The 15,175-nt window shown below is 42.8% G+C and overlaps 2 protein-coding genes across 2 annotated transcripts in view; one reads left to right on the top strand and one right to left on the bottom strand.

The window, feature by feature from the left end:
• The window catches only part of LOC111956864 (neurobeachin-like), a 328,897-nt gene extending 318,980 nt beyond the window's left edge, over nt 1–9,917 (bottom strand). The window contains 1 exon segment of the mRNA XM_070436743.1: nt 9,408–9,917. Coding sequence (XP_070292844.1) covers nt 9,408–9,671 — 264 coding nt within the window. The 5' untranslated portion in view covers nt 9,672–9,917.
• Nucleotides 9,918–13,015: 3,098 nt separating this feature from the next.
• The window catches only part of myo7aa (myosin VIIAa), a 24,696-nt gene continuing 22,536 nt past the window's right edge, over nt 13,016–15,175 (top strand). The window contains exon 1 of the mRNA XM_070436742.1: nt 13,016–13,062. Coding sequence (XP_070292843.1) covers nt 13,016–13,062 — 47 coding nt within the window. The remainder of the gene's footprint in view (nt 13,063–15,175) is intronic.

Here is a 15,175-nt window from a genome sequence, read left to right as displayed (position 1 = left end):
CTACTGAATCTATAACACGGTTACTGTCGGCCTGCTGCATCATCTATAACACTGCTACTGTCGGCCTGCTGCATCATCTATTACACTGTCACTGTAGGTCTACTGCTCCATCTATCACACTGTTACTGTAGGCCTACTGCTGAATCTATCACAATTCGGGATGCACGATATATCTGTGAAGATATCGGAATTGGCCGATATTAGCTAAAAATGTCAACATGGACCTGATGTCTAGTTTAACGCCGATGTGCAAAACCGATGTCAAAGCTGACGTGCATACCTATATAACGTAGGTACGTGACGTAATGACGCCACGTACAATTTAGAGCTATACGTGCAACACAGCATTCCTAACCTAGCCCACAATGTCTGCTGTGTGGATCGAGCAGTCAACAAGTCAAGCAGTCATTTGAAAGAGTAAGAAAATTTCAGCGAGACAACTCAAAAGGAGAAATCCATTAACGGCAAGATAATGGAATTCATTGCCCTTGACAATCAACCGTTCTCTGTCGTGGGTGATGTTGGCTTTCGTCGACTGGTTGAGCACCGGTACACACTAACGTTACTAAGTGTGCTATTTTTCAGAAGTTGCCCTACCGGAGTTACAAAGCAATAGCGTCACTGTTATTAGCTTCACGACTGACATTTGGACCAGTGATATCAGCCCCATGAGCATGCCGAGTCTGACAGCACAGTCGGTTGTCGAGGACTTCGTACTGAGGAAAGTCGTATTTCATGCTCATGAATGTGCTAGTTGTCATACTGCCGCTGCCTTTCAATGGCGTTTGAGAACATGTTTGAAACTTGAACACTAGCTAGCTCCATTCGAACAACTGACTGGAGAAATAAGCCCATCAACTGTGCCTGTAGCAGATGTGATACCCTCTGTCATGGCATTGAAGCGCCTGCTCAACAAAACTGGCGACACAGGCTGTGAACAAGCGATTCGATGGCATTCTCGCTTTACTGTGTCGCCACCATGCTCGATGCTATGTACAATGAACGCTACTTCGATGCAGACAAGAAACAGGGTTTATGTAAAATGTTACATACACAGCTGGAAAAGATGGAAACGGACACAGTGACAGTGCGCACAGAAGAAGAGAGGCCACGGACAGACAGAGCTGAAACTTTACTGCTTGACATGGATGATGAAATCCTGGTTGAGAATGAAACGACTGAAAAAATGAACAACGAAACAGCACAGCAAGTACAGTCGTGGCCAAAAGTTTTGAGAATGACACAAATATCAATTTTCAAAGTCTGCTGCCTCATTGTATGATGGCAATTTGCATATACTCCAGAATGTTATGAAGAGTGATCAGATGAATTGCAATTAATTGCAAAGTCCCTCTTTGCCATGCAAATGAACTGAATCCCCCAAAAACATTTCCCCTGCATTTCAGCCCTGCCACAAAAGGACCAGCTGACATCATGTCAGTGATTCCCTCGTTAACACAGGTGTGAGTGTTGACGAGGACAAGGCTGGAGATCACTCCGTCATGCAGATTGAGTTCGAATAACAGACTGGAAGCTTCAAAAAGAGGGTGGTGCTTGGAATCATTGTTCTTCCTCTGTCAAACATGGTTACCTGCAAGGAAACACGTGCAATCATCATTGCTTTGCACAAAAAGGGCTTCACAGGGAAGGATATTGCTGCCAGTAAGATTGCACCTAAATCAACCATTTATCGGATCATCAAGAACTTCAAGGAGAGCGGTTCAATTGTTGTGAAGAAGGCTACAGGGTGCCCAAGAAAGTCCAGCAAGCTCTAGGACAGTCCCCTAAAGTTGATTCAGCTGCGGGATCGGGGCACCACCAATACAGAGCTTGCTCAGGAATGGCAGCAGGCAGGTGTGGGTGCATCTGCACGCACAGTGAGGCGAAGACTTTTGTAGGATGGCCTGGTGTCAAGAAGGGCAGCAAAGAAGCCACTTCTCTCCAGGAAAAACATCAGACTGATATTCTGCAAAAGGTACAGGGATTGGACTGCTGAGGACTGGGGTAAAGTCATTTTCTCTGATGAATCTCCTTTCCGATTGTTTGGGGCATCCGGAAAAAAGCTTGTCCGGAGAAGACAAGGTGAGCGCTACCATCAGTCCTGTGTCATGCCAACAGTAAAGCATCCTGAGACCATTCATGTGTGGGGTTGCTTCTCAGCCAAGGGAGTGGGCTCACTCACAATTTTTTCTAAGAACACAGCCATGAATAAAGAATGGTACCAACACATCCACCGAGAGCAACTTCTCCCAACCATCCAGGAACAGTTTGGTGACGAACAATGCCTTTTCCAGCATGATGGAGCACCTTGCTGTCACGTTCTGACCTTAGTTCCTTTTTTATGTCTTTTTTTTAGTTTGGTCAGGGCGTGAGTTGGGGTGGGCATTCTATGTTGTTTTTTCTATGTTTTGTTCTGTTGTTCTATTTCTGTGTTTGGCCTAGTATGGTTCCATATTTAGGTAGCCTGTTGTCTATTGTGTTTTGTGGGTGGTTGTTTCCTGTGTCTGTGTTTGCACCATACGGGACTGTTTCGATTTTCGTTTGTTCATTCATTCTGTTATTTTGTATTTTTGTAGTGTTCAGTTTTACATATTAAAATGGACACTTACCACGCTGCATATTGGTCTGATATCTCTTACTCCTCGTCAGAAGAAGAGGAAGGTCGTTACACTTGCCATAAGGCAAAGTGATAACTAAGTGGCTCGGGGAACAAAACATCAATATTTTGGGTCCATGGCCAGGAAACTCCCCAGACCTTAATCCCATTGAGAACTTGTGGTCAATCCTCAAGAGGCGGGTGGACAAACAAAAACCCACAAATTCTGACAAACTCCAAGCATTGATTATGCAAGAATGGGCTGCCATCAGTCAGGATGTGGCCCAGAAGTTAATTGACAGCATGCCAGTGCGGATTGCAGAGGTCTTGAAAAAGAAGGGTCAACAATGCAAATATTGACTCTTTGCATCAACTTCATGTAATTGTCAATAAATGCCTTTGACACTTATGAAATGCTTGTAATTATACTTCAGTATTCCATAGTAACATCTGACAAAAATAWCTAAAGACACTGAAGCAGCAAACCTTGTGAAAATGTATATTTGTGTCATTCTCAAAACTTTTGGCCACGACTGTACAGTTGAAGTCTGAAGTTAACATACACTTACGTTGGAGTCATTAAAACTCGTTTTTCAACCACTCCACAAATTTCTTGTTAACAAACTATAGTTTTGGCAAGTCGGGTATGAACATCTACTTTGTGCATGAAACAAATAATTTTACCAACAATTGTTTACAGACAGATTATTTCACTGTATCACAATTCCAGTGGGTCAGAAGTTTACATACACTAAGTTGTCTGTGCCTTTAAATAGCTTGGAAAATTCCAGAAAATTATGTCATGGCTTTAGAAGCTAATTGACATAATTTGAGTCAATTGGAGGTGTACCTGTGGATGTATTTCAAGGCCTACCTTCAAACTCAGTGCCTCTTTGCTTGACATCATGAGAAAATTCGTTCATCTGTGCAAGCAATAGTACACAAGTATAAACACCAATGGGACCACGCAGCCGTCATACCGCTCAGGAAGGAGACGCGTTCTGTCTCCTGGAGATGAACGTACTTTGCTGCGAAAAGTGCAAATCAATCCCAGAACAACAGCAAAGTGCTGGAGAAAATGTGAAAATGCTGGAGAAAACAGGTACAAAAGTATCTATATCCACAGTAAAACGAGTCCTATATCGACATAACCTGAAAGGCCGCTCAGCAAGGAAGAAGCCACTGCTCCAAAACCGCCATAAAAAAGCCAGACTAGAGTTTGCAACTGCACATGGGGACAAAGAGTGTACTTTTTGGAGAAATGTGCTCTGGTCTGATGAAACAAAAATAGAACTGTTTGGCCATAATGACCATCATTATGTTTGGAGGGAAAAGGGGGGGCTTGCAAGCCAAAGAACACCATCCCAACTGTGAAGCATGGGGGTGGCAGCATCATGTTGTGGGGGTGCTTTGCAGCAGGAGGGACTGGTGCACTTCACAAAATAGATGGCATCAGGAAGGCAGGAAAATTATGTGGATACATTGAAGCAACATCTCAAGACATCAGTCAGGAAGTTAAAGCTTGGTCGCAAATGGGTCTTCCAAATGGACAATGACCCAAGGCATACTTCCAAAGTTGTGGAAAAATGGCTTAAGGACAACAAAGTCAAGCTATTGGAGTGGCCATCACAAAGCCCTGACCTCAATCCTATAGAAAATGTGTGGGAAGAACTGAAAAAGCGTGTGCGAGCAAGGAGGCCTGCAAACCTGACTCAGTTACACCAGCTCTGTCAGGAGGAATGGGCCAAAATTCACCCAACCTATTGTGGTTGGCTACCCGAAACATTTGACCCAAATTAAACAATTTAAAGGCAATGCTACCAAATACTAATTGAGTGTATGTAAACTTCTGACCCACTGGGAATGTGATGAAAGAAATAAAAGCTGAAATAAATCATTCTCTCTACTATTATTCTGACATTTCACATTCTTAAAATAAAGTGGTGATCCTAACTGACCTAAAACAATGAATTTTTACTGGGATTAAATGTCAGGAATTGTGAAAAACTGAGTTTAATTGTATTTCGCTAAGGTGTATGTAAACTTCCGACTGTAAACTTCCGATGTTTTACTGGTAATGGGGACATATGTAAATTCCAACAAAATAACTTTTTGGTCAGTGTGATGTGTATGTGTGTAACCTTAATTTAACTTGGACAAGTCAGTTAAGAAAAAAAAGTATTATTTACAATGACGGTCTACCCCGGCCAAACCCGGACGACGCTGGGCCAATTGTGCGCCGCCCTATGGGACTCCCAATCACGGCCGGATGTGATACAGACTGGAATCGAACCAGGGACTGTAGTGACGCCTCTTGCACTGAGATGCAGTGCCTTAGACCGCTGCGTCCATGTGTGTGTGTGTTAACTATTTAACTGTACTAGAATGCCGTTAAAATGTTAAATATCGGTATCGGGTTTTTTGGCAAGGAAAATATTGGATATTGGTATCGACCAAAAATGTCATATCGGTGCATCACTAATCACAATGTTACTGTAGGCCTACTGCATCATCTAGCACACTGTTACTGTAGGCCTACTGCTGAATCTATAACACTCTTACTGTCGGCCTACTGCATCATCTATCAGTAGCAGCCTCTGATCCATCCATCACACTGTTACCATCCATCAGCCAGCCATCCACACTGTAAAACAGATGTGTGATATGAGGTATGGCAACATGCCAGCTGCCACCCACCCAGGCAGAATTGGTGATGGGGCTCTGCAGTAGCTGACCAGAATGTAGAAGGACTAGTTCTCTGACCAAGTCAGTAATATCCAGACTATGCAAACATCAATGTGCTGTGTACTGGTCCCTGATCTTAGCATTATTGGGTTTCAGAAAAGCACTTTATGGACATGATGTGTTATTACATATTTACAGAGCTGCTGGGTCTTTAACTTGGTCCCCAAACTCCCTCAATGTCATTCTGCTCCCCCTGTGTTCATCCCCTCCACAGTCTTTACACGGCCTCCACCCCAATGGACATGTATTTATTCATCACTGCTACAGTTGTTGTGATGTATATGGTGCTATTTCTATTTCTTTTGTTGTTTTTATTAACATTGTCATTATTTTATTTAACTTAATCCTGCATGTTGGAGCTCGGAGACTAAGATATTCACTGTACCCTGCAATCACACCTGCAACCCTGTACATGTGACTATTAAACACTCTGAATCTGAATGTTGCTAAGTGAAAAAAATCTGATTTATCTCACCCCTCATTAAACAACTGAATTCTTGGGTCATATTCACTAGAAAGCAAACGGAAGAAAACGGACCTGAACTTTTCCAATAAGAAACTGTATTTTCGTTTGCAAAACTTTTCCCATTGTGAAACGGTGTGCACTAATGAATACAACCCTGCTGAATTAAACCCACCTGGAGGAGAGACTTCATTCATTATGACATGTTATCTTAAGTACAGCTTTCATCAGACTGGCTTCTATAGAGAAGATAAACGAGCGAACTAGGCTTAATGAGCTGAGATGAGGGACGGTGGCACCGTGGGACAGGATACTGCCTTATAGCATCACAACACAGCGTTATAGCATCTGTCTGATAGGAGGTTCATTATTCTACTCAACGGGTCGGTCTACAGTTGATGTGTCCGAACGGATGGATGATGTTGATCTGTCAAAGGTTTAGCACTTTCATACCCAGGAGTGGTGTTCCATCATCTAGGTTGCGTCCCAAATGGCACCCTATTCTCTATATACAGTAGTGCATTATATAGGGAATAGGGTGCCATTTGGTACGTAGACCTAGTCTACATCGATGGATGGCCAACTCAAGTCGTCAGTCATATAGCCTAGTTATTCATACCGCTACAGTAGATGCAAAATGTCAGTCCCTATGTTCAGGATGCATGTACACATAAAGATGAATCTCCATGGCACGGTTTTTACAAGGTTTTTACAGGGCCTCATACGATGGATCACTATGGTCGAGTTCCTTCCAAACTAAATTGCAGACGCATGCCAGATCTTACAACACCTGCATAGGTACAGTATTTTCAACATAACAGCTAACCACATCATATGATATCGCCATCTGATGCCAGACTGCATAGTGGATGATGACGACATAGCACGCAACCATTGGTTGATGCAATGCAGCGCCTGCACATCTAGTTGGGCAGGAACTTAACCTAAATCTCTCTTTCCCTTCTACTCCACATCTTCCTACTCCTCCTTTCATCCACTCATCATTGTCAACCTGATCCTACTTGACTCTCCTCTCTGTCTCTCCACGTCTCTCTCTCCATTGTTCTGTAATCAGACTGGTCTCTGTTCAGAGCCCTGACCCTCTGAATCATGAATTCATACACACAGGAGCGACACGATTAGCATTATATTAGCATTATGCTAAAATGTTCCCTCCATCCCACTGTCTCTCTCTGATTGAGACCGCGCTGCTACGGTATGTGTTCATCCAACCTCAAGTGAAGTGTGGGGATATGAATCACAGACAGATGCAGCGTCCCAAATAGCACCCTATTCTCTTTATAGTACCCTGGTCAAAAGTAGTCCACTGGATAAAGAACAGGGTTCCATTTGGAATGCCTACTACGTTTCTACTCTGGCCTGCTTGTGTCTGTTTTCCATTACAGCAGTCGCCTTTTTAGATTCCATTTTTGCTGTTTAACAATCCCTAAATGAGTGTTATTCCATTAATTCTAGTTCTCATGCACTGTAGTTTGTCCTGCCTGATGAGAGACATGTTATTGGAACCATTAGAGGAGACATTACTCAGAAATAAATAGAATGTTCTCTGATACAGAACTGTTCATCATCATACGGCGGCAGGTAGCCTATTGGTTAGAGCGTTGGACTAGTTACCGATAGGTTGCAAGATCGATTCCCCGAGCTGACAAGGTAAAAATCTGTCGTTCTGCCCCTGAACAAGGCAGTTAACCCACTGTTCCTAGGCTGTCATTGTAAATAAGAATTTGTTCTTAACTGACTTTCCTAGTTAAATAAAAGGTAAAAATGACACACTGTTTCATCATACAGGGGCATTTAAAAATACACCTCCTGACATGCAGCACTCAAAACCATCAAATGAAACACAGTATGCTTCCCATGTCACTCTATTACTATAGTGCACTATGTTTGACCATAGAGCTCTGGTCAAACCTAGTGCACTATATAGGAAATAGGATGCCATTTGAGACTCAACTACAATTTCCACTTCTACAAGGAGTTGATGGATGATGGTTAATAAAGACAGATTTTCCATTCAACACATCTCTCTACAATTGAAAGCTATCATATGAAACAACTATAGCCTAGTAGGACTAATATTTCACCATTTACCCAGATATATTAGACAGGAAGCCTAAGAGGCCAAATGGGAACTATTAGTGAAATATGATGATTGAATGGACTGGTTCCATCTTCATACCAGCAATGGCTACCATACTATAGCTAACATTATGCTTGTGATGAAGTCTGAACTAGGCATCAGCCACAGTTAGGATTTACTGTTACTACTAGCCTCCACTAGCAAATGTCCATCTAAAGTTATATATACACACTTCTATGTCAAATCAATCAATCAAATGTATTTTATAAAGCCCTTTTGACATCAGCATCTATTGAAGATATTACGTTACTGTACTACAGAGGAATCTTCCCCATTGAAAATAATCACCATTGATTTAGTCTCAATTTCACACTAAGTGTTCAAGTTCAACTCCACTAAGCTGAAGCCTGTTGACAGATTGATCAATCTCCTGTAAACATTCATATCATGTCTCCAATCTGAGCTGCTGCCATCCCTGGGGTCCATATGGTCATGATAATGGATTGTATTGTGGCGACTGATACAGTATTGTGGAAGAGCTATGCTCACCACAGAGCAAAACGGTGAAGTAAGTCTGTGAACACATGGCATGAGTCTGCATCTGATTCAGACGGGCTGTAGAGATGTGTCAGTGTGCTGAGGCTAGATGGTGTACTTCTTGTTCCCCTGGTGATGACAGAGCATACAGGTGGAATGGATCTAGCAGCCAGACCACAGCAGCACACATCTCTGCCCCGCACCTACAGACAAACAGACACACTCACGAACAGATAGACAGACACAAACAGACACATCCCACTGGCCACAGATGTCAGTTTAACATCTAGCTTTGATTTACATTTGGTTGAGTTGTCAACTAATGTGAATTCAATGTGAAATCAACAACAAATGTCACCGTGTCATTGGATTTAGGTTAAAAAAAAATCAAATGCCCTTTACATTGATGACTTTTTGCAAATTCAAATTCAATCAGATTTCCAGGTTGATTCATCATCATCACTTTGATTTGGGGGGTTGAAATGACATGGAAATGTCAATTCAACCAGTTTTTGCCCAGTGGGACACCTTCCGTGGTCCCATCCACCACCTCAGACCTGGGCACCATGATGACCCTTCATGCCTCCTGTACCTGATCTGTGTGTTCAAAATACTGCAATGGGTCATGTTAGTTGTCATCTCAGATAATGAAGTGTAGCCTAACAAGCACAAACTCAACTCAGGAAAGAGTGGCACTCTCCATAAGAGAGTTCAGAGTAATGCCTCAATCCCTAATAAGAATGAACCCCATCTCTAATAACACCCTATCTGTAATCTCTAGTCACAGGGTCTCTAGACTACAATATCAGACCTGTACAGAACAGAACACATGCAGCCAGTCATCGAATCACCCGCTGAGACTCTTACCCTTTACTATGGCGCTACAATGTAGCGCTCTGTGCGTGTTGATGATGTTGTGTTACATGTGTGAGATGCTGTGGCTGAAATAGCCTATATTTCCTTACCAGGTTGAGCACAGTCTCCACGATATCTCTGTTGCTAACCTCCCCCACCTGGATCAATCCGATCAGAACCGCGAATTTCATCTTGATATTCCGGATGGGAACCTGCGGGTTGATCATCCCGGCCGGTAGAACCATAGAGCCCGAGCCAGATACCATTATTTCCCCGGTACCAGAGCCCACTGGCTGCCCATGACCCGCTGGGATTTGTCGGTCAGAAAGCGACAAAGCACCCGGCATCTTCACCGCCGGCCTCTCGCTTGTCATGTCCTTTCAACCAGATCGATGTCACCTGTTTTAATCGCTGTTCAACTGCATCAATTAAACAGGAGAAAAAAAATAGATTCTGGAAGAGCCTGACGAAAAAGAAACCCCTCTACCGGTTACATCCACTCTCTCTGCCCTGCGCGAATAGGAACTGCAATCTGGTAATAATTTATTGAGGGTAGAACGAGCCGTGTCCTTCCCTGTACGCAGACGTCTTCTGGTAATCTGGACAGAGTGAACCTGAACAGCGCGGCAGCCGCTGCAGGGTCTCTAGGCTACCGCTCTGCCGCTCTCCGTCATGTTGCCGCCCCCTGCCTGCGGCAAGAAGCACATCACGCCTGCCTGCAGACAAACTAAAGTAAGAGAACCACTCCAAAAAAAACTTGAACTGAAGAATTGGTGAATGGGGTGTAACCTTAGGAAAGAATACTTTAAAGGGATTCAACAAAGCCTTTACAGTTGAATTGGTTGTGAATCAGTCCATCTTTGTGGTTTTATTGCTATCTATGCTGAATTTATCAAAGCAGTAGCCAAGTAGCCAATAGAAGGGAGGAAAAGGTTACTCAAAAGCTTTAAAGGGTTTTTAGTGAAAGAGCCAGTTACACAATAGAGAAAGCACCTTATTAAAGCTTAGATTGTGAAAAGCTGGGATGGTAGTGTGAATAATTGTTTTATTACAGGTAGCCTAAATACAAGTGGCACGCTATTCCCATTATAGTGCACTATAGGGCTCTGGTCAAAAGTGCACTATAAAGGGAATAGAGTGCCGTTTGGGACTCATCCTCTGAGTTATATGAGTGCTACAATGGGAGGACACTACTCTACTCACTACTCTAACATGTCCTTTTACTTCCAGACAGCTTCACTGTGGTAGATTAATCATTCTATTGAATAATTTAACCATCACTGGACCAAATGTTGGAAGTGAAAAAAGACTCAATTGCTGTACCTTTTCTGTTTTAATTTAAATCTATTTAATTTAAATCATTATTGAATCTAAACTGTGTGGGGAAACAAATCTCTTTTTAATTGCAGCTCAAGACAATAAATAATTAAAATTAATCAAATCGTATTACACACACACGCACGCACGCACGCACGCACACACGCACCCACGCACCCACACACACACACACACACACACCAGCGACAGCGACGACGGGCACACAGCACACAACACACACACACACACACACAACACACACACACACACACACACACACCACACACACACACCACCACACACACCACACACACACACACACACACGCCAGGTGAAGGCTGTCTACTTGTCTTTTATTAATATGTAAATAGGACTCCTGGTGTCTCTTCAGCACGTTTGAACAGTCTGTAGATGTGGAAGTGACCTTGAAGAATCATCCTGCAGAACCATAGAAGAAAAGACTGAACAGAAAGAACAGGTGTGGTGGAAGTTATTAAATATATGTCCCCAATGGCACCCACTTCCCTATATAGTGCACTTCTTTGGACCAGGACTCATAGGGCTCTGGTCAAAAGTAGTGTACTATGTAGGGAATAGTATGCCAATTGGGATGCTATATAAATCTAACCTTCAGCATGTCCTCTTTTTGATTAACCTGTATTGTTCAGAAGTCAGATGTCGCCATCCAGTGGATAAAGAAATGCATAATTTCTGTGAAGATGGGAGGTAACTATACAGAACAAAAATATGAACACAGTGTTGGGCCCATGTTTCATGAGCTGAAATAAAAGCTCCCAGAAATGTTCCTAATGCACAAAAAGCTTATTTCTCTCAAACTTTGTGCACAAATTTGTTTACATCCCTGTTAGTAAGCATTTCTCATTTTGCCAAGATAATCCATCCACCTGACAGGTGTGACATATCAATACGCTGATTAAAAGGCATGATCATCACACAGGTGCACCTTATGCTGGGGACAATAAAAGGCCACTCTAAAATGTGCAGTTTTGTCACACAACACACTGCCACAGATGTCTCAAGTTTTGAAGGGGTGTGCAATTGGCATGCTGACTGCAGGAATATACACCAGCGCTGTTGCCAGAGAACTGAATGTTCATTTCTCTACCATAAGCCACCTCCAATGTCATTTTAGAGCATTTGGCAGTAAGTTAAACCGGCCTCACAAACGCAGGCCACGTGCATGGCGTGGTTTGCTTATGTCAACGTTGTGAACAGAGTGCCTGCCCCGTGGTAGCAGTGGGGTTATGGTATGGACAGTCATAAGCTAAGGACAACAAACCCAATTGAGTTTTATCAATGGCAATTTGAATGCACTAAAATACTGTGACGAGATCCTGAGGCCCATTGTGTGGCCCATTTTTTTTAAAGGTATCTGTGACCAACAGTCATGGGGAATCCATTGAGAAGGGCAAAATTCATTTATTTCAATTGACTGATTTCCTCATATGAACTGTAACTCAGTAAAATCCCAAATCAACCGCTAGAACAGGGGAGTCAAACTTCATTCCATGGAGGGCCGAGTGTCTAAGGGTTTTTGGTTTTTCCTTTCAATTAAAACCTAGACAACCAGGTGAGCGGAGTTCTTTACTAATCAGTGACCTTAATTCATCAATCAAGTACAAGGGAGGAGCGAAACCCGCAGACACTCGGCCCTCCGTGGAATGAGTTTGACACCTATGCCCTATGTACTTGATTGGTGTATGCAGTAGCCTATCAGAGTCCAAGTTGGAGCTATTACCATATTTCTCCAGCTGTAAAATCCTTTCATATCGGCACAAGTTCATAGGGCATAGGGATCGATTTGCGAAAAGCAATCTTTTGTGATCCCTCCATCATGAATCAGATTTTTTTTTTTTAACATATTCATATGTATGAAACACAAAATACAGATGAACAACAACCCTGAGTTGATAGTTCAACAGGCTGACTGCAGGTTGTAATACACAGTATGACAACCAAGAAGCAACAACATCCTGTAAATAATAATAAATTGGTGGGTGCTTAAATTTGTCCTACTTCACACATGTACAAGTGTGTATTAATACACGTGGGAATTGTAAATGTGTTTTTTGCATAGCCTAACTCCCCCTGAGACACACTTGGAGAGTGGGGTCATGCCAGGGTCTGCCATTTTCAACGGCGACCCTGCGAAAATTAGGGGTAAGTGCCTTGCTCAAGGGCACATCGACAGATTCTTCTGCCACCCTCAAAAAAACTCTTGGTGCTATTCAAAGGAAATATTTCAAGTTCGGTATCACTCTATTCTCTCCCTGATTCCATTCCACTTATCCTGACACAAGGCGAGACACAGATGCAGACACAGGAGGCAGATGGTTGGAGTCTTAAAATGTTTATTAATCCAAAAGGAGTAGGCAAGAGAATGGTCATGGACAGGCAAAAGGTCAAAACCAGATCAGAGTCCAGGAGGTACAAAGTGGCAGACAGGCTTTGTGTCAAGACAGGCAGAATGGTCAGGCAGGCGGGTACAAAGTCCAGAAACAGGCAAGGGTCAAAACCAGGAGGACTAGAAAAAAGGAGAATAGCAAAACGCAGGAGAACGGGAAAAACGCTGGTTGACTTGGAAACATACAAGACAAAATGGCACAGAGAGACAGGAAACACAGGGGAAAATAAAGCAACACCTGGAGGGGGTGGAGACAATCACAGGGACAGGTGAAACAGATCAGGGCGTGACACCGCTATGTGTTCCCACACCTCCCCTGGTCATTGTGTTCTTGACAGAAATAATGCCACCAGTCCAATTCTGTATGTGTAGCATGTGACTCTGGACACCAACCCACTGCTATTAGGAGACCAGGGTTATAACTACTCTATGGCTAATATAGTTCTAAATTGTCCTTGTCTAACTAAGAGTGTATGGGAGTTTATGGGAAATTTAGCCAGGACACCAGGGTTAACTCTTACGATAAGTGCCATGGATATTTAGTGACCACAGAGAGTCAGGGCACCTGTTTAACGTCCCATCTGAAAGACGGCACCCTACACAGGGCAATGTTCCCAATCACATTACCTGGCCCCGCAACACAACTTCCTGCAGCATCTGGTCTCCCATCCATGGACCGACCAGGATCGACCCTGCTTAGCTTCAGAGTGAAGCCAGACCTGGGATGCAGGGTGGTATAGAGTAAAGGCATATAATGCGTCTCAAATGGCACCCTATTCCCTATATAGTGCACAGCTTTAAACCAGGGCTTTGGTCAAAAGTAGTGCACTATGTAGGGAATAGGGTGCCATTTGGGACGTGAAGTAGAGAACACACCACGTGAGGTGAGGTGTTGACTAGCGGAACATACAACATACAAATAAACAAACTGCAAATGGAGTGAAGAGAGAGCGACTTTCAATTAAGCAAATTCCCTTAGAGCAATTAAGTTTCTATTCTAATCCATTCTAATTGCATTTGTCTGTGTAAAAATACACAATATAAACATTTAATATTTTTTTTACATTGTCTAATTAAAAAATCTTGTCTCTGGAACTAAACTGAAGCTCAGTCCAGCCAGCTCTCTACAGCAGGTCTGGAGATCAAACCTGAGTCACATGGGCTCCATCCCAAATGGCACCCTATTCCCTATATAGTGCACTACGTTTGACCAGAGCCCTATGGAGGTTCTGGTAAAAAGTGGTGCAATATATAGGAAATAGGGTGCCATTTAGGACGAAGCCATGTTTTCAACCTTAAACAATAAGGTCATATAGAATAACATTACACCCATTCAGAAACACACAGCACTGTTGAAGCCCAGTAAAACCAGCTTACAGATTAGTACCAAATGAATTATAATAACAATGACACAATGCAGGTTGTAGCATTAAGCCTTTCATTAATACAGTATATACAGCTAGTATACTTGTATGTATGTTTTCACACACAGAGATATATATATACAGACACATGCGTGCCTATGCAGCATATCTAACAGAAAGCATGACATTTTACATTAATAAAATAATATACAGCTTTCCAGAAGCTTTAAAGAGCTTAAATGTCCTAGACATAACTCTAATACTAAATACTAATGGACATTGGCAGGATCATTATGTTCCCCTTTCGGTCATAATAATACAAATAATAATAATAATAATACATGTCATAATAACATCATAATAACATCTTAATAACGTCCAGCACCTAAGGAGATCTTGTTGTGTAATTGTGTAGACAGTCCAGAAAGCTCCATACTCTCTTTAGTCTCTGTGTTCTGGCAACACATTTCAAGACAGACCAACGCGTTGGCCGCGCACACCTGCTGGGGGTCGACAAACGGCGGCCATTCAACATGTAGAATCGTCGGGAAATAAATAGAAGAGGGCGAAAGGGCGGCCATCCGCTGGTTTAGTGCTTCAGCTCTGCCTATTGGCTTCAGGACTCTATGAATATATACTCCTCCTCTCAGTCCTCCTCTAGCACCTACTGTAGCTCCAGACATCATTCGGTCTAGTGTAACAGACATCACTGTGCTTCCTCACTCACAAAGCCTTACTGGTCCTTGATCTCGCATCCGCTGTCTAGCAAACA

The sequence above is a fragment of the Salvelinus sp. IW2-2015 genome, linkage group LG4p, assembly GCF_002910315.2.
Source record: "Salvelinus sp. IW2-2015 linkage group LG4p, ASM291031v2, whole genome shotgun sequence".
NCBI classification, from domain to species: Eukaryota; Metazoa; Chordata; class Actinopteri; order Salmoniformes; family Salmonidae; genus Salvelinus; species Salvelinus sp. IW2-2015.
The sequence above is the reverse complement of the archived record's forward strand: the minus strand, read 5'-3'. Positions and strand labels throughout refer to the sequence as shown.